Consider the following 25,502-nt stretch of genomic DNA (forward strand, 5'->3'; position numbering starts at 1 on the left):
TCAATAGTCCAAAATCTTTGGGATACAGAAAAAGCTGTTCTAAGAGGAAAGTTTATAGCCATACAGGTCTCCCTCAAGAAACAAGAAAAATCTCAATAAACAACCTAACCATTACACCTAAAAGGTCTAGAAAAAGAAGAACAAAACCCAAAACCCGAAAGCAGTGGAAGAAAGGAAGTAATAAAGTTTACAGCAGAAATAAATGCAATGGAAACTTAAAAAAAAAAAAGAAAAGATCAATGAAACCAGAAGCTGGTTCTTTCAAAGATCAATAAAATTGATAAATCTTTAGCCAGACTCAGAGAGAGAAGACAGACTCAAAATCAGAAATGAAATAGGAAAAATAACCAACATCACAGAAATACAAAGAATTATAAGAGAATAGTAGGAAAAATCATATGCCAACAAATTTGACAACCTAGAAGAAATAGATAAATTGCTAGAAACATATAACTTCCCAAAACTGAATCAGGAAGAAAGAAAATTTGAACAGACTGATTACCATTAATGAAACTGAATCAGTAAACAAACCAGCAAACAAAAAAAAAAGCCCTCCCCCAAACCAAAAATCCAGGGCCAGATGACTTCATAGACAAATTCTGCCAAATAGTTAAAGAAGAGTTAATATCTATTCTTCTCAAACTAATCCAAAAAATAGAAGAGGAAGGAAAGCTTCCAGCTTCATTCAATGAGGCCAGCATTACCCTGATACTAAAACCAGATAAAGACTCCACTAAAAAAGAAAACAATATCCCTGACGAACACAGAGGCAAAAAATCCTCAACAAAATATTAGCAAACCAAATTCAACAATACATTAAAAAAAAAATCATTCATCACAGTCAAGTGGAATTTATTCCTGGGACGCAAGGGTGGATGATTAGCAAATCATCCAATGTGATACATTACATCAATAAGAGGGTAAAAAAAATGATCGTTTCAACAGGTGCATAAAAGGCATTTGACAAAGTACAACACCCATGCATGATAAAAACTCTCAACAAAGTAGGTTTAGAGGAAACACACCTCAACATAATAAAGACCACATAAGAAAAACCCATAGCAAACATCATACTCAATGGTGAAAAACTGAGAGCTTTTCCTCTAAGATCAGAAACAAAACAAGGATGTACACTATTGTTTAACATAGTACTGGAAGTCCTAGTTACAGCAATCACACAAGCGGGAGGAATAAAAGGCATCCAAATTGGTAAGGAAGAAGTAAAACTTTGACTATTTGTAGATGACACATTGCTAAACAGAGGAAACCCAAAAGACTCCATGAAAAAACTACCCAAACTGACAAATTTTCAGCAAGGTCACAGGATACGAGATCAATATACAGAAATCCACTCTATTTCTATACGCTAATAATGAAGTAGCTGAAAGAGAAATGAAGAAAGCAGTTCCATTGACAATTGCACCAAAAAAATAACAAAATACCAAGGAATAAATTTAACCAAGGAGGTGAAAGACCTATATTCTGAAAACTATAAAACACTGATGAAAGAAGTTGAAGATGACACAAATGGAAACATATTCCATGATCATGTATTGAAAGAACAAATACTGTTAAAATGTCCATACTGCCCAAAGTAATATACTGATTTAATGTAACCCCTATCAAAATACCGACAGCATTTTTCACAGAAGTAGAACAAAAATCCTAAAATTTCTTTTTTTTTCAAAAAATTTTAAATGTTTATTTATTTTTGAGAGACAGAGCACGAGCAGGGGAGGGGCAGAGAGAGAGGGAGACACAGAATCCAAAGCAGGCTCCATCCAGGCTCTGAGCTGTCAGCACTGAGTCCAACGCGGGGCTCAAACTCATGAGCTGTGAGATCATGACCTGAGCCGAAGTTGGACGCTTAACAGACTGAGCCACCCAGGTGCCTCCAAAATCCTAAAATTTCTATGGAACCACAAAAGACCCCAAATAGCCAAAACTATCCGGAGAAAGAACAAAGTTGGAGATATCACTATTCCAGATTTCAAGATATACTATAAAGCTGTAGTAATCAAAACAGTACAATATTGGCTCCAAAACAGACACACAGATCAAAGGAATGCACTAAACAGCCCAGAAAATAAAACCACAATTATACGGTCAATAATCTTTAACAAAAGAGGCAAGAATATGTAATGGAAAAAAGTCTCTTTAACAAATGGTTTTGGGAAAACTGGAAAGCTACATGTAAAAGAATGAAGTTGGACCACACACAAAAATAAACTCAAAATGGAATAAGGACCTAAATATGAGACCTGAAACCATAAAAATATACATATACACAAAATACACAAAAATGTCATTGGTATTTTGATAGGGATTACATTAAATCTATAGATTGCTTCAGGTAGTATGGATATTTTAACAATTTATTGTCTTCCAGTACATGAGCACAGAATATCCTTGTATTTGTTTATGACATCTTTAGTATCTTTCACCAGTGTTTTATAGTTTTCAAAGCACAGGTCTTTCACCTCCTTAGTTAAGTTTATTCCTAGGTATTTGATTACGTTTTGGTTCAAGGACCACCCAACTCTTTGCCATTGGTTAGAATCAGACACACTGGTGGCCACTGGCCCACAATCTCCCTCCTTTTCTCCAACATGTTCTACCAGTTGCCTCAGCCAACAGGGTTCTGATTCACACTCTCCTTCAACTTCTCCACTTTCCCCAAGACTCTAACCACATTTACCTCCTTCCTCATTCCCACCGGTTGACCTCACCTTCTACAAGTCATAGAAGAAACATCAAGAGGGGACTCACTCTACTTCTAATCACACACCTCGGACTGTACCTGTAGTCATGCCCAGTGTCTCTCCTTGCCTCACATTCAGTGTGAGAGGTGTCCTTCCTCTGCTCAAGCCCAGTCTGTGCTGGGTCCTCCTTCCTTTAGTACTTTGTGCCATTCATTATTGAGGCCAACCCCACCCACTCCCATTTTCAAACTCCTTCTCTAGTGGTTACTCCCCACTAGCAGGCAAACCTACTCAAGTCTCTTTGATCTTTTTTTTTTTTTCTCATCTATTTATTTTAGAGAGAGAGAGCATGTGAGTGGGGGAGAGGAGCAGAGGGAAAGAGAGAAAGAATCTTAAGCAGGTTCCACACTCAGCACAGAGCCCAACTTGGCCTCTACCCCACAACTGTGGGATCATGACCTGAACCGAAATCAAGAGTTGGACATTCAACTGACTGGGCCACCGCCCAGGCACCCCATGTCCCTGTCATCTTAAACAGAAACACAGAGACTCTGGGTGGATCACCACCAAGAAAAAAAAAGGGGGGGGGGGTTCCCATGGGAGAAATATCTCTTTTCAGCACTTCCATGGGCTTTGAAAGAGTCATATGTTTAAAGAAAACTAAGTATTTTTTTTTCTTTTACATGATGCCATTTTAACTCCAGGAAAAATAAGAGTTTTCAAGAAAGTAAAAGTAATCATGAACATTACTTGTTCAGTAGTAAGAAATCTGTACATGTTATAGGGATCAAAATGCTAAGAATTTAATTTTTTTAAAGAGTTTCATAACAAAATTGGGGTGAAGGAAATGGAAGAAGGTGATATAAGAAAGCGGCAATCCTCACCCTCCATCACAGTCAGCAGATTATGTCTACAAGTTGAAGAACAAGAGAAAGTTAGAGATGTATCTCATTAACCCCCAGGTTTTTAAATACCTGAAGAAAAACTAAAAGATTTGAAAGTCACCGCTTCTGAAGAGCAGGAGAAGCTTATGTTCTTCTAATCTGTTTTAGTGCCATTTTACTTTGGAAACCACAAGCACATTTTGCTTTGATTAAAGAAAAATGAACATGTTATGACAATATGGCAAAGAGGAGAAACAATGGCAGTAAGAAACCTTCATATTATGAGATACAAGCAAGTGCACAACAGGTGACACGTTTTAGATTCGGAGCGGTGACCAAGAGGAATTTGGCTCTCTTTGTGGTATTTGAATTTTGCCAGAACATATATAATTAATAAAATGTAAGAGCAATACAAAAACACAATCAGAGGGGGAAAGGCCAACTTCGTGGATTTGGGATGTAAAAAATAAAACCTACCTAGGCTGTCATCTTGATCTAGGGTGGATCAGGAATCAAAATACACAGTTCATGCTGCAAAATCAAATGCACTTGTCTTTAAGAAACGTCGCAATCCTCTAATACCATGGGCTCCCTCAACACCCTTCAAAACCCTTTCTAATTCTTTTCAAATTGAATTTAACAACTTGTGAATTTTTTGAATTTTTCCAAGAAGATCCATCAGTGTGTTTTATTGGTATTCTGCTCTGAGGCAGAATAATGGTAGCCATGGTCCTTATTCCTGAGGTTTCTTACCCAAGAAAATCCACATTGGGATTGCCAAGCTCTTACTTTCCATCACACTTAATAATGGGCTATAATCGTTGCACTGTAAGGGAAACATTCGTAAGAGGAAATGGGGGAAGAGTCACTTCCCCGGTCCCCCCGAACAAAGCCAGAGTGATCTAAACTTCCTGAGTAAGTTGCCCCTAACTTCCAAGGCACACAATGCTACTCCAGATACCTTCTCTGTCTTCTTTTTCTCACACATGTTGTTCACACAAGGCCATAGAACACTGCAGTTTAAGAATCAGGAACATAAAAATGTCTTTAGTCTAAAGACTTCAATTTTGCCTTTTCAAAATTGCCTTGATCTCCAAGGCGACCACAGGGCAAAAACAGAAAACGGAGTAAGTCAGGGGAGTCCAGACACACAAAACAAGAGGGACGTGGTTAGGGGCAGGGCTGGGCAGGCTACCGCCACTCTAGAAATTTCTCATAACACCAATAGAGCGGGGGCTCTGGATCCAGCTTCCCCTGGGTTCAGATCCCAGCTCTTTCACTTCTGAGATATGTGCCCTTGGCCAAGTTAGCTAACCTGAAAAAGAGATACTAACGGCACCTCCTTCAGCAAGTTGTAGAGGATAAATGAGACAGTGCGCATTAAGCACCAGGTCTTGCCCAGATTAAATCATCCTGTAGAGGGAAATCCCTCTTGTTTTTCCAGCCTGCATCTGATCATCCTTGATAAAGGCTCTCCTGAGAAGGGCGCCAGGAAGCTTGCACGCGTTCATGTTTCGAATGTCACGTGTCCTTGCCCAGAGACAGGAAGATGCTCTTGTACCTGCCGCATCCCGGAGAGCCAGGCCCAGGAGCATGCGATTGCCCAGCAATAACCACTTGGCAACTGCAGGCCAAGCACTTTCAGGAGCAGTGAAAATATGCAGGGGGGGTCTGTGTAATATTGAGGCGGGCAAACTGCCTAATCCCTGTTCCTTGGGCTCTTTCAGTTTGGCACATCCACATATCACCGCTGCTCATTCCAGTTCTCCCGGCTCCCACCCGCCCTGCAGTAGCGATCTTGCTGCAAGCTTGGTGGGCCGAATCTCTCCCGCGCTGACGGCATCTATTCGCCACCAATAAATCGCTCTGGCCCTGAAAGGCGGTCAGGGAAGGGTCTACTGGACGTTGGAGTAGACTCACCCCCAATACTAACTGGCTACCGCTTCCCTTTTGCTAATATCCGTCCTGAGTCTTGCAGGCCGCCAGATACTATGTGGCTTGTTGTTTTGGTCGCTAATGGGAAGAAAAAGCTAAAGTATAATAATCTCATCTCCCTGCCCACCCCAGAAATCTTCCAATACCAGCTTACATATCACTTTCTTTGGAAGATCTCCCGGACACACACTCATCCTATGGCAGGGCCTTCCGGCCCTTTTCTCACACGGTCACGCAGAGAGAATGATATTTGTCCTTCACACTGGGGTAAGTGGGCACAAAGCCACTGGCAGGGCCCGCAAATGCTGCACGAGGGCTAAGAAGGTAGAAATCTCAACACAGCCCCCACTCTCTTCTGGAGCATGGCCCTGTATCATGCCGCGTGGTCCTGTGGCACAGCGTGTGGTCCTATATCACAGTACTCATTACACTTAGCGACATGCCCAGTGACCTTTCTGTCTCCCCAACAAGACGGTAAACTCCGTGAGCTGGACTGGGTGCCATTCGCTGGTGTCTCCCCCACCTTTCGAGCGGTGTTGGCTCGTAGCGGGCATGCACTTCATATTTGTTAAACGTCTGAACAATAAAAGGGACAGCATAGAGCAGGACAGGGGCACAAGGAGCATAGAACCACCTGCCTGATTTAAATTTAGTTTCTTGGGGCACCTGGGTGGCTCAGTCGGCTAAGTGTCTGACCCTTGATTTCAGCTCGGGTCATGGTCTCACGGATGGTGAGATCGAGCCCCACACGGGGCTCTGCGCTGACAGCGCGGAGCCTGCTTGGGATTCTCTCTCTCTCCCTCTGTCTCTGCCCCTCCCTCCCCACCTCTCAAAAATAAATCCATAAATATCAAATTAAAAAAAAAAAAAAAACACCTTAATTTCATTGTCAAAATCTTTAACCTCCTTTGTAAACATCTTTAGAAGCAAAGTGACCTCTGTTTTACCCTCCTTTTGGAGACAAACAGAAAACAACCAGAAGGAAAATCATCCTCGAAGATGTTGAAAATTGTCCCGAGCCTGAACTACTTACTGGGTTTTCAAAGGGGCCGCCAAGTGCAGTGAAAGTCGGACCTGGTCCGGGAGGAGACAAGCAGAGGTAGGAAGGGGCCAGAGGACTCGAATCACACAGAAGCTATCTTAAAGCAGTTAATCACCAGAGACTAGCGTGTCTGGGAATACAACTCCAGGCCCCATTTGACCCTACCTAGTGGAAGGGGACACCAAAAAAGGAAAAAAAAAAAAAAAAAATGTGCAGACACATCATCTTTGCAGAAAGCAATCTCTCAGCATGGCTGGGAAGAGAAAAAAAGACATTGTTAATGGCAGCAAATACTTCATAAATGTTAAGGTTGCCACATGATATTTAAGTGCTTTAAGAGCTATTTAAGGGGCGCCTGGGTGGCTCAGTCAGTTGAGCGTCTGACTTCAGCTCAGATCATGATCTCACAGTTCATGAGTTTGAACCCCGTGTTGGGTTCTGTGCTGACAGCTCAGAATCTGGAGCCTGCTTCGGATTCTGTGTTTCCCTCTCTCTCTGCCCCTTCCCTGCTCTCTCTCAAAAATAAATAAAAACATAAAAAACAACAACAACAACAACAACCCTGAGCCATCTCACTCCTGAGCCTGTGCTCTTAACCACTAAGCCAGTCCTGAGGCTACTTGGTCAACAAGAGGGTTTAAAATGCTAGATCACAATATGTGGAAGTGTGGTTGTGGCTTCATGGCTAGACACACCGCTCGAGCCCTCAGGTGGAACATTAGAGAAAGTGCTCAGAAACAAGAGGTAAGATCCACAAGTACAACAGACAGTCAAAAGACTCAGCCAGAGCTCCTCCCTGAACACTATGTCAGCTGACTCACAAAGCACAGCCCCTTCTAAAGCTGACTGATTGCCTGAGAAGAAATAGCGAGGGACCTGGGCAAAACTCCCGCAGCAAAGGAGGGAGGGATCGTAACCAACTAAGAGTAAAAAATATATCTCCAAAACAATGCCACTGAGGAGATGACAAGGATAGATGCATTAATAAAAATACACCTTCTCTAACTCAGAGAACGGATGAAAGCCTCAGAAAAAGAGAGAAGATAACAAAAGGATATAAAAGCAACCTGCAAAGCTGGTGGAAGAAACAGAAGAGAAAAATAAAGCCATTAGACAAGTGCACATCTCATCAGAAGAAGGAAGGCATGGTAAAATACTAACAGAACTAAAATGGGGTAAAAACCTTGCACATCATCAGAAAAAAAGACACTCAAAGCTCCACAACACTGACAGTCCATGACAGTTTTTAAAAGGCACTGAAAGCAAAAACCATAACGTACACAAAAAACAGGGCAGAAGTGAGGCCAAATGTACCTCTGTGTGCTGACAAGGAATGATTTGCCAGATGTAGAATTAAAAAAAAAATTCAGTAAGTGTGTAGAGTATGTGCTTATTTATAAAACAAAAAGGTTACGCATACATATGACTGCTTGTATGTGCACAAAAATGCGTAGAAAGAACGTATATTAAACTGTAAACAGGGGCGCCTGGGTGGCTCAGTTGGTTAAGAGACTGACTTGGGCTCAGGTCATGATCTCACAGTTCATGAGTTCAAGCCCCGCATCGGGCTTTGTGCTGACAGCTCGGAGCCTGGAGCCTGCTTCAGATTCTGGGTCTCCCTCTCTCTCTCTGCCTCTCCCCTGCTCATGCTCTGTCTCTCTTTCCTTCAAAAATAAATAAACATGAAAAAAATTAAAAAAAAAACAAACCTTTAAACAGTTGTCTCTGAAGAGGGGTACTGGGGGTCTGTGGTGGGATCATGAACTCTTTTGTGCTGTTCGAATTTTACCACCATCACCGCCTCAACAACAAACTTTTCAAAGAAAAAGAAAGTGCGTGTGTTTTAAGCCATCAAAAATATGTGAAAATCTACACGGTGACACAATGGGAGACGCCCAGATCATTTCTTGGGTTGAACGGACCAGTTACTATACCAACATGGTTGACCTACCGAGTAAATGAAATTTGCTCCCTTTTGTTTTTTGTTTTTTTGTTTTTTTTTCAATTCCAATCAAAGTATCACTCCTCCCCTAGCTAGGGATCTAGTTCGGTAATATCATATTATCATTACGACTTCATTCTTCTCAAAGATTTCCATTCAGTCAAGAACATACTTGCAGGCACAAAAATGTTCCCACATGTACGACTGGAATGAGGGGTGTGCTAACCAAACCTACTTGGCAAACTTCCAGCCTCTACAGGGCAAGTGGCCAGTGGTTCTTTAGGCCAACAAAGGAAATGGAGTCACTATATGTCATTCTGTTCAGACTGAATTTTCTCTGTGATCCATTCACAACAAAGTTAAGAGCAGAGGATATGCTGCGCTGATGTCTTCACTGTGGCACACTTGATCCCAGCCACAGAGGAAGGGTCCCAGAATTGTCACGGGGGCCCTTCATGATAAAAGGTTCTCTTCTCCATGGCCCGTTTTGAGAGGTACAATGCTTAGGCTACAGGATAAAAAGGTATCTGCTGAATTAAAATGAGTTCAAAAGTCAAGCGACCCACTCATTTTCCATCTAGAATCTAAACCGCCAAAAGAACAAAACAAGAACCATTCCCCAATGTCCTCCAGATGAATGTATTTTACCCAATGTGGAGCTGCAGGCTGGAAATACACACATGGTAACCAAGAGACATGTTCTGTAGCAAAATAATGACCTTAGTAAAGAAGACCATGCTTACCAGCTGTACGAGTTTTAAAAAGTCAATGAAGACGTCACTTCTCAACATGTTTGGGTCCATGGTTACTGAAAAATACGGATGGTGAGCCAGGTTAGCCTGGGGCTCGGTTGACCTCTCTGTTAAATTGCTCTGTCCTCTAGGGAGTCCTACAGGCCTTATCAGTACACCACTGCCTCCTTGGGCAGTGGAGCTGAGACCTCTCAAATACATGAAAATCCACAATGCTTGCCTCCTCCCAGCAGCCTTGATAGCAACATAAACCCTCCTATCAGTCCCAGGCACCTCACTTGATTCACACATCCCCGTATCGTTCAATATCCATCTTGCTGCCCTAGCAGGATGATGGTGAAGTTCATACGAAAAAGCAAAAAGATCTTTAAACCTGGACTGGGACTCCTGCTTTGGCAAGACATTTCTTAATCTGAAAATCTGAAGTCAACCAAGAAACCCTGGTTGAGAGAGCACGTCTCATAATGACAGGAGCTCTCAAGAGGTTACCCCCGCCGCCGCCCCAAAAGTGATTATAAGGAAGGCTGTCAGAGAGATTTAAAGTTTTCTATTCAAGAATGAAATCTTACCACTTGCAACAACGTGGATGGAACTAGAGGGTATTATGGTAAGCAAAATAAGTCAGTCAGAGAAAGACAAATACCCTATGATTTCACTCATATGTGGAATTTAAGAAACACAACAGATGAACATAGGGGAAGGGAAGAAAAAATAAGATAAAAACAGAAAGCGAGGCAAACCATAAGAGACTCTTAAATACAGAGAACAGACTGAGGGTTGCTGATGGGGTGTTGGGTGGGGGGGATGGGCTAAATGGGTGATGGGGCATTAAAGAGGGCACCAGTTGGGATGAGCACTGGGTGTTCTATGTAAGGGATCAATCACTACATACTAGTGATCAATCTAGTCCTGAAATCATTATTACAATCATTAATCCAACTAACTTGGATTTTAAAAAAGTAATAAATTAAGGGTGAAAACAAGTAATAAAGTTTTCTATTCTTTTATACCTATAAGAGTATTTACCCTCTTAGTTTTAAAGCTCAGATACCAATATTCAGGTGCTGTGGCCAGAGCAGAGACTTCCCCCTGAGAAGTTCAAATTCCTGCATGAGGTCATTCCCAGACTGCTTCCTCATTTCTTAACCCTCCTTGCTGTAATGCTTCTGGGCCCTGTGCTTTAGCTACACTTATCTATTTACTAACTCTGTGTCAGATGTCTTTCTCTTTTCTTTCCTTTTCTTTCTTTTCTTCTTTTATTGACGTTTCAAATGATTTCATCACATAACTTCTACCGGCATTTACAACTAGCACTGACTGAAGTCATTTCGAGTTGTACCTTTCCCAAACAATGTTCCGTTTTTCAGAATAAAGTAACTAAAAGAAAATCATGAGAGACTTTTTACAAAAGATATTCCTTCTTTTTTAAGGGAGGCAATTTTAGAGTGGGGGAAAAAAAGCCCTTGTCTTATTTTCTGGAATGTATGTGGTGTAAATGCAAATTAACATAATGGTTAGCATAGACTCTTGGAGATGGGGAAAGCTGTTGAAAAAAGTGTTCATCTAATTGGTATTTATTAAGAACCAGGTACAATGCTAAGCACTTTGTGTATTTTAGTTCCTTTAATCTTTACAACAAACCCTGGGGTAAATATTATCTCCATTTATCAGATAGAAGCTCAGGTCATACAGCTAATGAAGTACAAACCTAGGATTTGACTGTAGTTCTGACTCCAGAGCCCAAATCTTAGTCACATCACTAAGCTGCGTTGTCTCCTTGCTTTACCTTGCTAGAGGATGCAGGAGATATCCTGATGACAAATGGACAAAGGCCAGGCCTAAAAAAGCAACCCCTTAGGCACTGTGATCATTTGTGAAAAGACCAGTGGTTCAAAAAGGATATTTCACTAAGACATTAGAAATCAAGCCAAGAGAGAATAAAAATTCAGTAGATATTACATCTTGAGTTTGAAAAAGCTTATTTACTGGGTCTAAAAGAGGTATATTCTCCATTACAAAAGACATATGGGAAATAGATGACCTCTAGAATTTTTATTTATTATCTTTAAAAAACTGTGTGCAGCCATGAGAAATAATGAAGTAAATCTATCATTTCTGACTTAGAATGACCTGTAAAATACAGATTTTAAGAGGGAAAAAACAACTTACAGAAGAAAAAAACATTTTTCCTTGTGCTGTGAAGGATATCAGTGGGATAATTGGTGTAGTTTGAAAAAGGTCTCTAGATTAGATAACATTAATTGCCTGATTTTGATAACTATACCGTGATTGTAGAAGAGAATGTCCTTGACCTTAGGAAATACACACAGAAGTATTTAAGTGTAAAGTGGCTTGGGTATGTAACACAAGCATTAAAAAAATACACACACACACACACACACACACACACACACAGGAAATTGAGAGGATGATAAAGCAAATATGAAACGTTAACATTTGGGAAATCTGGGTGAAGAATATACAGAAATTCTTTGCATTATTTCTGCACCCTTTTTATAAGTCAGAAATTCTTTCAGAATAAAGTTTTTAAGAATCAATCACCGAAAAGTGTATAGAATAAATTTCAATTTGTGTTTAACAGAGACATGCATACGCACCAGTAGATACAAAAATTGTTTCTGAGGAATACATAAAGCGCTTGTAATGATGCTTACTTCTAGAAGCCTCGGGGTCTAGGCTGGAAGGGAATGCACTTTTCATTGTATACTCTTTGGACAGATTCTATTTTTAAAATATTTTGCGTATATACTATTTCCCCTTTTAAAAGTCTTTTTTTTTTTTTTTAAGTTTATTTATGTTGAGAGAGACAGAGAGAGCTCAGGGTGGGGGGCAAGGGCAGAGAGGGAGAATCCCAAACAGGCTCCACACTGTCAGCACAGAGCCTGACACAAGGCTGGAACTCATGAAATTGTGGGATCATGACCTGAGCTTCACAGACTGAGCCACCCAGGCACCCCTCCTCTAGTTCAGTCGAATCCAGGTAATATATCTGTGACGTCTACAATCAAAGCCAACACGTAACACCCAAGGGCAAATCTGAAAGTTATTTTTAAAACGAAATACAAAGGCTGTATTTTGTATGACTCCATTTATATACAATGTTCAGAAAAGGCAAATATATAAGACAGAAATTAGTATAGGGGGTGATAGAGGCAGGTGGGGGAGAGGAATACGGAGTGACTGATAATAGGTGTGAGGTTTCTTTTTGGGGCGACAAAAATGTTCTCAAATTCGACCATGGTGGCTGGTTGTACAATTTTGCAAATACGCTAAAAACCACTGAATTGTACACTTTCGATGGGTGAATTTATCTCAACAAACCTGTAAAAATAAAATCCAAATACATACCCTTCTGCAAATACTGTTCCAACTGGTCCCTTCTCTCGTCAGCCATGGATGCGGTCATCGCGAGATAGTACTTTGGCGGAAAGGGTGGCAGGGAATTTCCAAAGATCCGCCTCAGCTGCAAGATCCAGAAAACACACACTTCAGGCCGAGCCTCCAATGCAAGGTTGGTTAGACACCAAAGCCTCCTCTTACGGCAAGTCTCACTCGAGTACTTCATCTAAAATCACCCCTGCCTGGTGGCCAAGAGGAAGAAGAGGGGATGCTTTGATTTTCTCAAGGAGTTTATTTCAGTACATGTTTCCGACGATGCTGTTAGGCATACTACAGACGGACATCTCCAGTCTGAGTTTGGTAGATTTGGGATACGTTGCAATTTTTCATTTGTTTTTGCGAGATTGCCTACCCCTTCCACCATATAGTATTTCTCAGATTCATTCCCCAGTAGAATCTGTGATACCAATGATGACAGGAATTTAATTCCCCTACCCCACGCCCACCAAATCTGAACGTAACAGCAGAGGTTTACAGCATGCTAGCTGATAAAGTATCCACTAGCCAGTGCTAATGAGCCCCCAGAATGTGGCTAGTCCGAACTGAGATATGCTGTCCGTATAAAATACATTCCAGACTTCAAAACTTAGCACAAAGAAAAAGAAAAGGGAAATATTTCACTAATAACTTTTTATACAGATCATATGTTGAAATGGTAATATTTTAGATATACCAGATTAAATAAAATTAATTTATTAATAACTATTAATTATTAAAACGTCTTTTAATCAGCCTACCAGAAAATTTTAAATTACACATGTGGCTCACATTGTATTTCTATTGTGCAGTGCTGGTTTATAAAATTCCTATAAGTCGGGGCGCCTGGGTGGCTCAGTCAGTTAAGTGTCTGACTTCGGCTCAGGTCATGACCTCACAGGTCTGTGAGTTCAAGCCCCATGTCAGGCTCTGTGCTGACAACTCAGAGCCTGGAGTCTGCTTCGGATTCTGTATCTCCCTCTCTCTCTGCCCCTCCCCTACTCTCACCGTATCTCTGTCTCTGTCTCTCTCTCTCAAAAATAAATAAAAATTAAAAAAAAAAAAAGGACTGTTTATAAAATTCCCGTAAGGTTAACATATGACCCCCGTAGAAACCCAGTGAGTGAGGTCCTTCCCATCCTCCTACCCATCTACCCACCCAATTATGGATCCAAGATCACGGTGGCAGTTATTTTTATGCAAGCTAATAGTAGATGCATCAAAAATATGTTTTAAATTAAGATAACCGAAGTGCATTTCCCTTCATTCCAGCCCTGCACTTACAGAGGCAGCTTGAAGATGAGGCCAGCATTCTCTTTATGAGAAAGGAAACTAGTCAGAAATCAGGTTTTAACATCGTGCCTCTGGAGAAGACGGGATAAAGCTCTCTTACCATAGCCAGTAGCTTAAAGAAAATGAAAGCAGATCGAAGAGAAACAAACGGGTAGGAATTTTAACTCCATGGCCTTTGTCACAAACACAGTGTGTATCTGGTGAATATGCACCTTGCATAGGCCCTAACTTCAAAATACAATACAACCACGTGTCGCCACCCCCATTGCCACCACCCTGGTCCCAACCACTGTCCTCTCTTTGCCTGATTATTGCAGAAACTATACAAGAGTATAGTTCTCTGCTTCTGCCCTTGATCCCCTTCAGTTTATTCTTAATACAGCATCTAAGGTGATATTCTGCAAATGCAAGCTAGGTCACTCCGTTGCCCCCCTCAAAATCCTCCATGGTTTCCTATCTCATGCAAGGAAAAGCCAGGATCTTTACAATGGCCTGGAGTTGTGCCAATCAACAGGATGACCGCCAGCCACCTGGCGCTACTTACTTTTAAACTTAAATTCATTAAAATGAAATAAACCTTAGAAAAAAATATTTTTAATGTTGATTTATTTTTGAGAGAGAGAGACAGAGACAGAGCATGAGTGGGGGAGGGGCAGAGAAAGAGGGAGACACAGAATCGGAAGCAGGCTCCAGGCTTCAAGCTGTTAGCACAGAGACCGATGCGGGGCTCAAACTCACAACGCGAGATCATGACATGAGCCAACGGTGGACGCTTAACCCACTAGATCGCCCAGGTACCCCAAAAAGGAAATAAAATTTAAAATTCGGTTCCTCGGTTGTACCAGCCACCTTTCAAACACGCAATAGTATTTGAAAGTAGCAAGTTGCAATTCAGTAGCTACTGAAATGGACAAAGAGCATTTCCATCAGCACCGAAAGTCCTACCAGAGGGTATTGGTTTAGTATCTAGAAAGGTTAGTAACTGCCTATAGGTAAGATACATTAAGTGAATGGATGGCAGGCGGTGGGGGTCAGGGTTTTTACTCTTGGCGTGAAGATTTTCAGATAAGGGAAGCAGGCCAGAACGATCGATGTGGCGATGGATTAGAGTTGGAGATACTGGTAGGAACTCATGTTTAGCTTCACATAGATACAGAAGGTTACATATAGAAATATTTATAGATATGTACACACACACACATTTTCCTTGGTTTCTCTTGCTCCAACTAAAGCAACCAGGACTCCGTGAAGAAAATAGTTGATTTTTAGGACTGAAGCGGGGGATATATAAGAGGGATCTGGAGCATCTTGTAGCATCAGAAAACAAGAAAGTGCTCAAAACAACACCACCACCACAAATCAACGGTGGGTGCATGTCAAAGAGGCACAGAAGCAAACTCAAAGAGTTCCATGGGCCAGAGATGGGACAACTAAAATAGCAAAAACTAAGGCAGAATTGAAGTATAACCCCACTGGAATTACCCCAGTGATCAAGGTAGTCATCAAGAGTGATAGGTCATGTTGATGGCAGGTAATCTTCCTGTGATGTGATGAGAGCAGCACTGACCTCTGTGATCTTTCTCCCAAAAACCCATAACCCCAGCCTGGTCGCGTGAGAAACATCAGAGCCTAACAGAGGAACATCCCACAGAATCACTGACCAGTGCTCCTCGGAATGGTCATTAAAAACAAGGAAAGTCTGGGGCGCCTGGGTGGCTCAGTCGGTTGAGCGTCCGACTCCGGCTCAGGTCATGATCTTGCGGTTTGTGAGTTCGAGCCCCGCATCGGGCTCTGTGCTGGCAGCTCAGAGCCTGAAGCCTGCTTCGAATTCTGTGTCTCCCTCTCTCTCTGCTCCTCCCTGGCTCATGCTCTGTCTCTCTCTCCTTCAAAAATAAATAAAAACATTAAAAAAACAAACAAACAAATAAGGAAAGTCTGAGAAACTGACACAGTCAAGAGGAGTGTAAGCAGACATGACAATAAATGTAATATGGTGTCCTAGATGGGATTCCAGGGCAGAAATGGGGCATTAGGTTAACAATAAAGAAGCATAACTGAATTGTGGGCTATAGTTAATAATAATGTATCAATATTGGTTCCTTAACAGTAATAAATGCTCCATGCTAATGGAAAATAAGAAGGGAAACTGGGTGCAAAGATATATGGGGATGTTCTGTACTTTCTTTGCAATTATTATGTAAATCTAAAACTGGTCCACAAAAAGAAAGTTTATTTAAAAAACAAACAAACAAGGGCGGCTGGGTGGCTCAGTCAGTTCGGCATCCGATTTTGGCTCAGGTCATGATCTCACATTTGTGCGTTCAAGCACCTCGTCGGACTCTGCGCTGACAGCTCAGAGCCTGGAGCCTGCTTCGGATTCTGTGTCTCCCTCTCTCTGCCCCGCTCCTGCTTGCTCACACGCATGCTCTCTTTCGCTCGCTCTCTCTCGAAAAAAAAATAAAATAAAACGTTAAAAAAATTAAGAAAAAAAAAAAAACACCTGATATTCTGGCTTCCTGAAAAACCAGAGGTTCTGGAATCACTGGGTTCACATTCCTCAGGTAATCATCTCCCGAGGAAGCCTAAGCAGTTCCCACCATTTCCCATTGCCTCTCACCTGACTCACACCTCCCATTTAAACTACCTGCCTGACCCCTGTAGCCATCGACTTTTGCAACCATTCCGCCTTTAAATCTGTTAGTATAAAATATCATAGCAACAATTCTTTTTTTTTTTTAATTCAAGGCAGTTTTCCTGTTATGCCAAACACTGTCAAAAGACACCCCGGTTGGAGCATCATCCCAAGCAAGGCTGTTCAAACAACCTGGGATTTATGTACCCTATCTCTGCTAATTCCATTAAATAAGAGCAGAAAATCGTCTTCTTTGCATGCAATTATTTCCTAGCTAACAGATTAAGCGATCTTTAAAAGGCAATTTTCTCCCTAGGCGTGTGTTCATAAATGTCGAAGATGCTCCCAAATTGGTTTGAATCACAGCAGCCTTGAGCCACCAGAGCCGCCTGGGTTTTCCACCAGCAGCAGAGCATCTTGGGGAAGCCCCTATGCCAAGGTCAAGAACTGGGGGAAAAGCCACCGAGACTTAAGGTTCTAGTACCCATCACAGCACAAAAACTCTCCCAGCAGGTTTCACAACCTGAGCTGACTTCTCAAGGAATCTTTCCCCTCCCCTTTCTGATACCGGTCTAAGAGGGAAGATAAACATATAACAGACTGAGTAAAGTCTGCCAAAAGTCAATCATTGACTCCCCAAGTTCAACTCCGTCAAAATATAACCTTTTCTATTGGTCTCAGAGAGCACACAGTTTAGCTATTAAAACCAGTAGCATATTAAGGATTACCTGGCATCAGAGTTTAGCCCAAACACTCTTTCCAAAAACTGTTCAGATACTGAAAGGAAAACACACCTCTTTTATTCTTTTATCATGAGATGTGTTTGTTTGCTTGGGGTTTTTGTTTGTTTTCGAAAGACCATGTTGCAGATAATATATATGTGTATATATTTATACATATATACATATATATATATATATATATATATATATATATATATATATATATATACATATACATATATATTTTCAATCCCAGCACAAACTCTGGCACCATTTCTCCATCACACAGCTCTGTCTTTCAACATGAACAGGACTTTACCGGTCAGTGGAAAATATCACCCCCTTCCCTGCTTAGGCATTTCCAGCACCCCACCCCCCTCCCATACTTATTCCGAAGTGGTCACCCGGGACAAGCGGAATTACGGATACAAATGGCATCCTTTTTACTGTCAGTTTCTAATGTTGACTCATCCATCCCGCCTCTCCAAGGCCCCTTGGAAACAAAACCCCAGATTTACCGGATCGAGGGCCACAGTTCAAAGCAATCTGGTCAGTGGCATCTGGTACCAAAGACCATGAGCCTGGAGCTTGTATATTATCCCATTTGTTCATCAAAAGAGCCCTGTGAGGTAGATGATCATCGTCACCATTAACATTGTCATCCTGCCACCTTTATATCAAGGTTATGTGACAATCACAGTAACCTGAAGCTCAGGGAGGCGAAGTGACTTTAACCAAAGTCCTACAAGCTACTGAGTGGTGGATTTTTGTTACTTTTTCCTTCTCCCCTCATTTTTCTCCCTTCTCCCTCCTTTCTCCCCTGCCTTCTCCTCCACCAGATCTCTTTTGAGCATCTACTAAAGAAAGATTCTGTGCTGGGTATACTGTGCCAACGGTCCTCATTCATTCCTTCATTTAAATATTTGGGTTTTGTAACTAAATAATCAGGGGAAACAAAATCTCTGCACGAAAAGAGGAATATGACAAGATCTGAACACAAAGTAAAACAGGAATCAGAGAAAGGCATCTTGTGAAATCGAGGAGGACTTTCCAGAGGAGGTGAGGCTTGAGACAGGTCTTGAGAAAGGGCTGGTTGCTAACCAGTGGGCCAGAAAGCAGGGGTCTGCCCAGGAGGGGGAAGTGAGGTAGATAGAGGTTATGAGTGGGCCACCCTGAGACAGAGAATGTGAGTAGGGAGAGAAGAAAGGACCTGGGCTGGGTCAGCAGCTGGCAGGGAGGAAAACTAAATCAGCAGATACGGGCTCACCAAGCCTTCCACTGAAGGATCCTTTGCAAGATTCTGTGGCTCGTGCCTATTGCCGTATCTGATACTAACAGAACATTTGCAAAGAGGCAAGCATCCTTTTCATAGAGTCCAGTGTCATTTACACAGGATGGCCTCATCCTTAACACTAGGTCAAAATGAGCCAGTTGAACGTTTCCTTCACAGGTCTCTTTAAATCCCTTTAAGGAAGGGGGTGTAGGCAAGAGCGGGGCATAAATCCAACCGGTTTTATGTATTCAAAGGCACAGAAAGAAGTCAGTCAAGCAGTTCACATGGCAGAGAGATGAGTAGCACTCAACAGCGGAGGGGCGAGCTGCCAGACCTTGAAGGAAGCTCACCGAGGGACGAGCCTGCAGGCGATCACTTCAGAGGGCACCATTCACAACCGACATCTTGAAAGCACAGCCAAGTTCAGTCTTCCATGCGTTAGCCTCCACGCAACTTGGCGGAGAAAGAGCAGGGGCCACCTTACCTGGGCGGGTGCCTCTCCTCAATCCCAAAGTTATCCAATATACAAAACAGGAATCCAATACTTAAAGCCAAAAATCCCACGTGCTGAAGCGCTGTCTGCCCTGAATGTACCACAGTGAGTGCATGGCATCTAATGGGAACTTAGAATAAATGAACGAATGAATCAGTTAATTCTATAAGGTGAAATTTCTGTTCTACCAGGATGCAGAACTTCCTGGGAAAAATACCAAACCCACACACAGATGGGGCCTTGTTTTGTTTCCTACTTAGAGTATTTTTGTATTAAATCAGATTAAGAATTCCGAGCCATTTCACATCTTCAGTGGAATAAGAAGAACAAAATCTAGCTGAGTGGTGCCTGAGAAACGTCCCCCAAACGTTCTGTCTCCGACTTCGGGTTGCCAGACAAAACATAGGATGCCCACGTAAGTATGTCCCAAATACTGCACAGAACTACTTCGACCCAAAACTTCTTTGTTGCTTACCTGAAATTCACATTTAGCTGGGGAGCCTGTGTTTTTATTTGCTAAATCTCTCAACCTTACTCAGACGATCTACACAACAGGATTGATTAATGATGACGAGTGCCCTGCTGACCCCACAGAGGCTTGCTAGGCAGCCTGAATAAAATCCCGTGCCTGGAACTCTGGCAGAAAGCAGATCTTGGTTGCCTGGGGCCAGGGGTGGAGGGAGAGGTTATCAAGGGCAAAGGGGCAAGGGAACTTACATGCAGAGTGCAAAAACTGTTCTTTGTCTTGATTGTGGTGGTAGTAACATATACATTTACCAAAATTCACCACACTGAACACCAAAAATTGGGAGATTTTATTATGTTATCCTCAAATAGAGTAAAAGCTTGTTACTTTAAGACTCCATTGTTTTACTGATACAATTTATTTTGTTAACTGTAGTAAGAAAACCACAAAATTTAATGGGTCGGAGCAGGTACTGGAGATCAGATCTTGGCTCCAATACTTACTACCAGTTTGGCTTTGGGCAAGCTGTGCCTCAGTTTTCTCATCTGTTAAATGGGGCTAATTATAATCCTGGCTCATAGCGCTCCTATTAAAATGAAACGTGCTTTTACATACAAAGTTCTTGGTGCCAACCTTAACACACAGTAACTGCTTACTGTTTTAAATTAATAATACCAATATTCACCTAAGTTCTAAGTAGTTTTCTTTTTAATGAAGTCGTTCCTGTAGAAACAAGGAAAAGGATAAGTTGCAAGGTATAAGATAGTTGGAAACTGGATAAAGAAATCTCCACTTTCAGATTTTGAAAAATCTGGGACAAAAATGAAGTATTAATTAATATCTACCCTGTGCCCCAAATTGGGCACCAGGCTGTGGCTATTCAATATTTAAGAGTCCACTGTACTAACAGTTTGTTTTCCCTGGCTTCCAAAACAGAATAAAAGTCTACTCACTTTATGGCTCCGCTTGTGAACCTACGAAGACTTGACAGGTCTTAGTTTTTCTGAAAAACGAGCATTTTCCCAAGTCTGTTGGTTAAGGAGGGCCAGGTTCAGGAATTCCTCAAGCCTCTCCATCAGTAAGTGTTTAACTGAACACGTGCTATGTGCCAGGCTCCGGGAGAAAATGGCCCCTACTCTTCACAAGTAATCTGGGAAGTTGACACCCATAACCACCTATTTGCTTATTATTTGATGAAAAAATGGAAGGTCAGAGAAGAGGTGAGGTGACCAGCCAGGAAGCAGTCAGTCAATTCCACACCCTCCTGCTCCTCACGGCTGTCTCCTGCTTTTCACACTGTGATGGCAGCCTGCCCAAGTCCACCCCTCGTTACAGAAGGCGGATTATTGGGCAAGAGGACACATCAACTTCCTCTGCCAAGTGCCAAACACACCTGTACTTTCTCTTCCCTTCAGATCTCCATCTGCCTACCTCAGCAGTCCTCCCAAGTCCCCAGACACATTTTGGTCACAATTAGCCGCTCATCTTGCAGAAGTCTGAATCCATGCCCTTCCTCATGGAGTCAGCCAACCGTCATTCCTGAGCACCTGCGGGGGCACAGGCACCTCAGCAGGCGGTACCAACTCAGAGATGACCACACGAATTAGGTAACGAGCACATTAAAGCTGTTTTATGTGGAGTCCAAAGAAACTTCATCCTACCTTGGAAAATGGACTTTCTTCCAGCGCCCGCTGATGGGAGCAAGAAGCGTCCCTGCACTGTTTGCAACAGTAAAACATGGAGTTGAGACCTGTCCTTCAACAGAAAGCAGTTAAAGGAAATGTGTTCTATGCTCGCTAGAAACCCAGATTGCCTGGAAGGATTCTCCCCCAAATAGCTGTTGCTTGGGCAAGTTTGTTTCTTGGCTGTTGTTGTTGTAAGTTTTGTTTAAGTAATCTCTACAACGAACCTGGGGCTCAAACTCATGACCCTGAGATCAAGAGTCACATACTCTTCTTGACTGAGCCAGCCAGGGGCCTCTTTTCCTTCCTTCCCTCCTTCCTTCCTTCCCTCCTTCCTTCCTTCCTTCCTTCATATGCTCTTTAAAATCAGGATACAACCTCCCCAAATGTTTTTAATTAAAAAGAAAACATGCACGGGGCACCTGGGTGGCTCAGTCGGTTGAGCGCCCGACTTTGGCTCAGTTCACCATCTCACTGTCGTGGGTCAGTTTGAGCCCTGCATCAGGCTCTGTGCTGACAGCTCAGAGCCTGGAGGCTTCTTCGGATTCTGTGTCTCCCTCTCTCTCTGCTCCTCCCCTGCTCACACTCTGTCTCTCTCTCAAAATAAATAAAGATTAAAAAAAATAAATAAAAGAAAAAGAAAACATGCATGGAGGCAGAGGGAGGGTGAATTTTATTTCCAAACTTTCATTTACTCCTCTAACCCATTTTGGAGACTTGGAACTCTTCCTTATTAGGACAATAAAACCCTTTAGAGCATGCTAATAAATCAGGCTGCCTCGCAAAGAAAATGCCCCACATCAGAGGGAGAAACTATAGTGGGAAACGGCCTCCAGTCTTGATCAGTCATTTGCTTCCTGGGTTTCCAGCCTGCCGGTACTTGAAGCCTATAAATACACTCATTTGAAAACAAAAATACACACACCTTTTCAAAGAAGCCTAAGACACTCTGGGAGAGAGAAAATTAAATACCGATCTATGTACAAGATTCCTAAGACTATAGCTCCGTCTAGATTTAGTGTGCTCATTCTGAACGGGGACATAATGCTGGGGAAGAGCTGAAATGCACCCAGCCAGCGGGGCTGCTGGGGGTCGATCACTGGGCTGGAAAGCGGTTGGGAGAATCACCTGAGCCAATTCCCTCACCTCCCAGCTGCAGAGGGTTAGGAGCCGTAACCTATATAAACGGAGCTGTAGGCCGAGCGTTACCAAATCGATCCTTACTCCGACCTTGCTTCCCAGGTTAAGGGCTTGGAGCGCTCAAAAGGTCCGGTGTCTTGGGGCGCACTTTTCCTCACCTGCCTCGAGCCTGCTCACCTGTTCGTTCCAACGGTGCAGCTGGCTGTAGCGCACCCTGCAGAAGAGGTACCCGTCCAGGTACACGGAGTACAGCTGCAACACGGAGACAAAGCGGCTCGGATTAGCTGAGCGAGCAGGTGAGCCCTCGCTCCGTCACGTCGCCGACCGTCTCCCCGCCCGATCAGACCCCTGGTCCCCCGCGCACCACGTAGCGGCCCCCCAGAGCGTCCGGCCGCTGCTGGGACACCGGGATGCAGAAGTGCATCTTCATGGCTCTGGCGGGGGCGGGGAAGGGCCCTCGGCAAGCCGAGCCGCGGCGGCGAGTCCGGGCTCCGGGGAGCAGAGGGCGGCAGGTCTGCAGCGGCAAGAGAGAGTCGGGACCCGCGGCGGCGGCCGGGGCGGGGCTGGCACCGCCCCCTGGTCCCCGCCCAGCTCCCGCCCAGCGGTCGGTCCCGGGAAGGTGGGGAGCCGCGCTCGCAGAAGCCGGACCTGCCAGCGGCTCGACCCGGGTGTGTGGACCGCTCCCGGCTCCTTGGCGGGAAAATCGTGCGTGGGCGGGTGGATCGCTAGAAGCCTTCTGGGGAGAAGGTCCTAGGTGGTCTTCAGATTTTCATAAGAACCCACAAAAGCTTAAAATCGTTGCTCCAGCCATATAGATGTCCTGTCCAGTGCCAAGCAAGTAAAGACTCCCCCGCCCCGCCCCCAACACCTGGGGAGGGGGAGGGGGAAGGGGTGGTAGGGGAATGTACAGCGAGGAGGAGTCGCTCTCTCCAAGTGTCCATTCCAGGACCCCATTCTGACTTCCCTGGGTGGTCGGAGGTCCCATCCCCCTTCCCCGGGCCTGTCCTGTGAGGGGGAGTGACGGAGCGACCGACCGATCCCGTGCAGACGCGCCCTCAAACTCAAAATGTTGATATTTTCTCCAAGTAGGTGCCCCCCCCAACCAGGATTAAAAAAAAAAAAAAAAAAAGCTCGTGTCTCACTACCTGTCGACAATGCCCACATGCAGTGCACTGAGAATTAAGATTCTCAAGAAATCCTTAAATCTAGCAGTTGATCTATGACTAGCGTAGTTACATTAGCCTCCGTTTGTTGTGTTAACAATTTGTTAAATCGGGGCGCCTCAGTGGCTCAGTGGGTTAAGCGTCCGTGGGAGTCTTGGCTTTGGCTCAGGTCCTGATCTCCTGTTTCCTGGGTTCCAGTCAGGCATCCAGCTCTGTACTGACCACACGAGCCTGCTTGAGATTCTGTCTCCTCTGTCGCTGCCCCTCCTGACTTTCTCTCCCTCAAAAAAAACCCATAGAACTTAAAAAAAAAAAAAAAAAAAAAAAAGAAAGAAAGAAAAAAAAAGAAAGAAAGGAAAGAAATACTTTTCCCACTAAAGTACCAGAAACCTCAACCACTGTGTTTCCTTAATCTACCGGAAACCTTATCAAATGGGCTTGGCTTGGGTCTCTCCTGGTCCCCGGGAAGCCCCGGCTTTAAATAGGTGCCAGCACCCAGTTAGCTGGGTTTCTATAAACGCTGTGTTCTCTGGACTAACCATCCCAAGTTCTTTCAACAATCTTTCATCTTCAGTTGCTGTGTAAAGCAATCCTCCTAATTCCCTTATTTTAGTGAAATGAGGATAGAATTTCCCCCCTCCCCCTTCCCACCATGGTCACTGGGGCCGAGGGATGCTCCAGGCACCTGTGTGCCTGTCACTAGGTAGGTGCTGGGCTGCCTCCATGGTTCCTCCTGTTCGTAGCTCTCCTAGCTCTTGGGGGTAAACATCAAGAGCAACATCCTTTCCAATGACAGAAAAGGCCCAGAGAGTGCAGTAACTTTTCCACTTGTTTTCCCCATAGGTCTGATTGGTTTTTTTCTAGGACTCCGTGGATACCACTGAAAGCCCTTTAAGAGGCAAGTCCTCACTGGGGGAGAGCTGAGTGCCCAAAGGGGGCATCTGAAACCGGGGAGGGAGACCCCACACTTGCCCAACACCCGTTCTTTCCTGCATGCTTGACGTGTGCCAGGCTCTCATGTACATTGCACCATTTAACTTCCCAGGCACAGTGAGCTAGGAACCATTGGTGGGAGGCCTTATGGAAAAGGAAACTTGCGGCCATTAAGTTAGGGAGACAATATAATGTAGAGACGAAGAGACTGCAAATGGAATTCCTATCCCAGCTCCGTGGCTTCTACTTAAGGGCCTTGGACAAGTTAATGGACCCTTACATCGCATTTTCTTCCCTTTAGGAAATTGTGTTAATAAGCGTATTCAAGGACTTTCAGTCCAGGGTAGATGGGCCTTAGGGTTTTTCCCCTGCCGGTGGGCCATCTCTGAACGGGAGGGCCACACTACACCAAGACTACAGGTGTCCCTGAGTGTCCTCTGGGGTACAGGCTCATGAGGTTGGCTCTAGGGTCTGGCCCAGTCTTCAGGACAGCAAAGTGGAGCCCATCCTCCTGGGACTTTTCTTCAACCTGTTTGGGGCCTGGCTCCACCTCCAGCATAGGCCGAAGGGCCATTTCCTTCCTGCCACCAAGGCTACCCTGAAGCTGAACTGGGCAGGACTAACCTCTGTGCCAGTCCCTGTCTTCTACCTCCAACCTCTGCTCCTGACCATCAGCTCTCATTCGCTCATTCAGTTAACATTTTTTTGCTAGAGTATTGTATCTTTTTTCCAACTTTATTGAGATATAATTGAATTTTTTTTTGTTTATTTTTGAGAGCAGGAGAGAGACGGCGCTGAAACAGGGGAGGGGCGGAGAGAGAGGGAGACCCAGAATCGGAAGCAGGATCTAGTCTCTGAGCTGTCAGCACAGAGCCCGACTCGGGCTAGAACCCCCAAACCGTGAGATCATGACCTGAGCCGAAATCAGATGCTTAATTGACTAAGCCACCCGAGTGCCCCGAGATATAATTGACATGTAACATTGTTTAAGTTTGAGAGGTACATACGGTGTGATGATTTGACACATGTGTATACAGAGAAATAATTATGGT

The 25,502-nt window shown here is 43.6% G+C and overlaps 1 protein-coding gene and 1 long non-coding RNA gene across 2 annotated transcripts in view; one reads left to right on the forward strand and one right to left on the reverse strand.

Annotated features, from left to right (window-relative positions):
- SNX31 (sorting nexin 31) overlaps positions 1-22,866 on the reverse strand; it is a 68,513-nt gene extending 45,647 nt beyond the window's left edge. The window contains exons 1-4 of the mRNA XM_078441664.2: positions 22,719-22,866; positions 22,532-22,606; positions 12,627-12,741; positions 9,249-9,313 (exon numbers count right to left, since the gene is read on the reverse strand). Coding sequence (XP_078297790.2) covers positions 9,249-9,313; positions 12,627-12,741; positions 22,532-22,606; positions 22,719-22,784 — 321 coding nt within the window. The 5' untranslated portion in view covers positions 22,785-22,866. The remainder of the gene's footprint in view (positions 1-9,248; positions 9,314-12,626; positions 12,742-22,531; positions 22,607-22,718) is intronic.
- LOC144615087 (uncharacterized) lies at positions 12,696-16,758 on the forward strand. Its single transcript, XR_013553482.1, has 3 exons — positions 12,696-12,789; positions 13,926-14,097; positions 16,692-16,758. It is a non-coding gene; the product is annotated as an uncharacterized LOC144615087 (long non-coding RNA).
- Positions 22,867-25,502: the final 2,636 nt, after the last annotated feature.

The sequence above is a fragment of the Panthera onca genome, chromosome F2, assembly GCF_046562875.1.
Source record: "Panthera onca isolate mPanOnc1 chromosome F2, mPanOnc1 haplotype 2, whole genome shotgun sequence".
NCBI lineage: Eukaryota > Metazoa > Chordata > Mammalia > Carnivora > Felidae > Panthera > Panthera onca.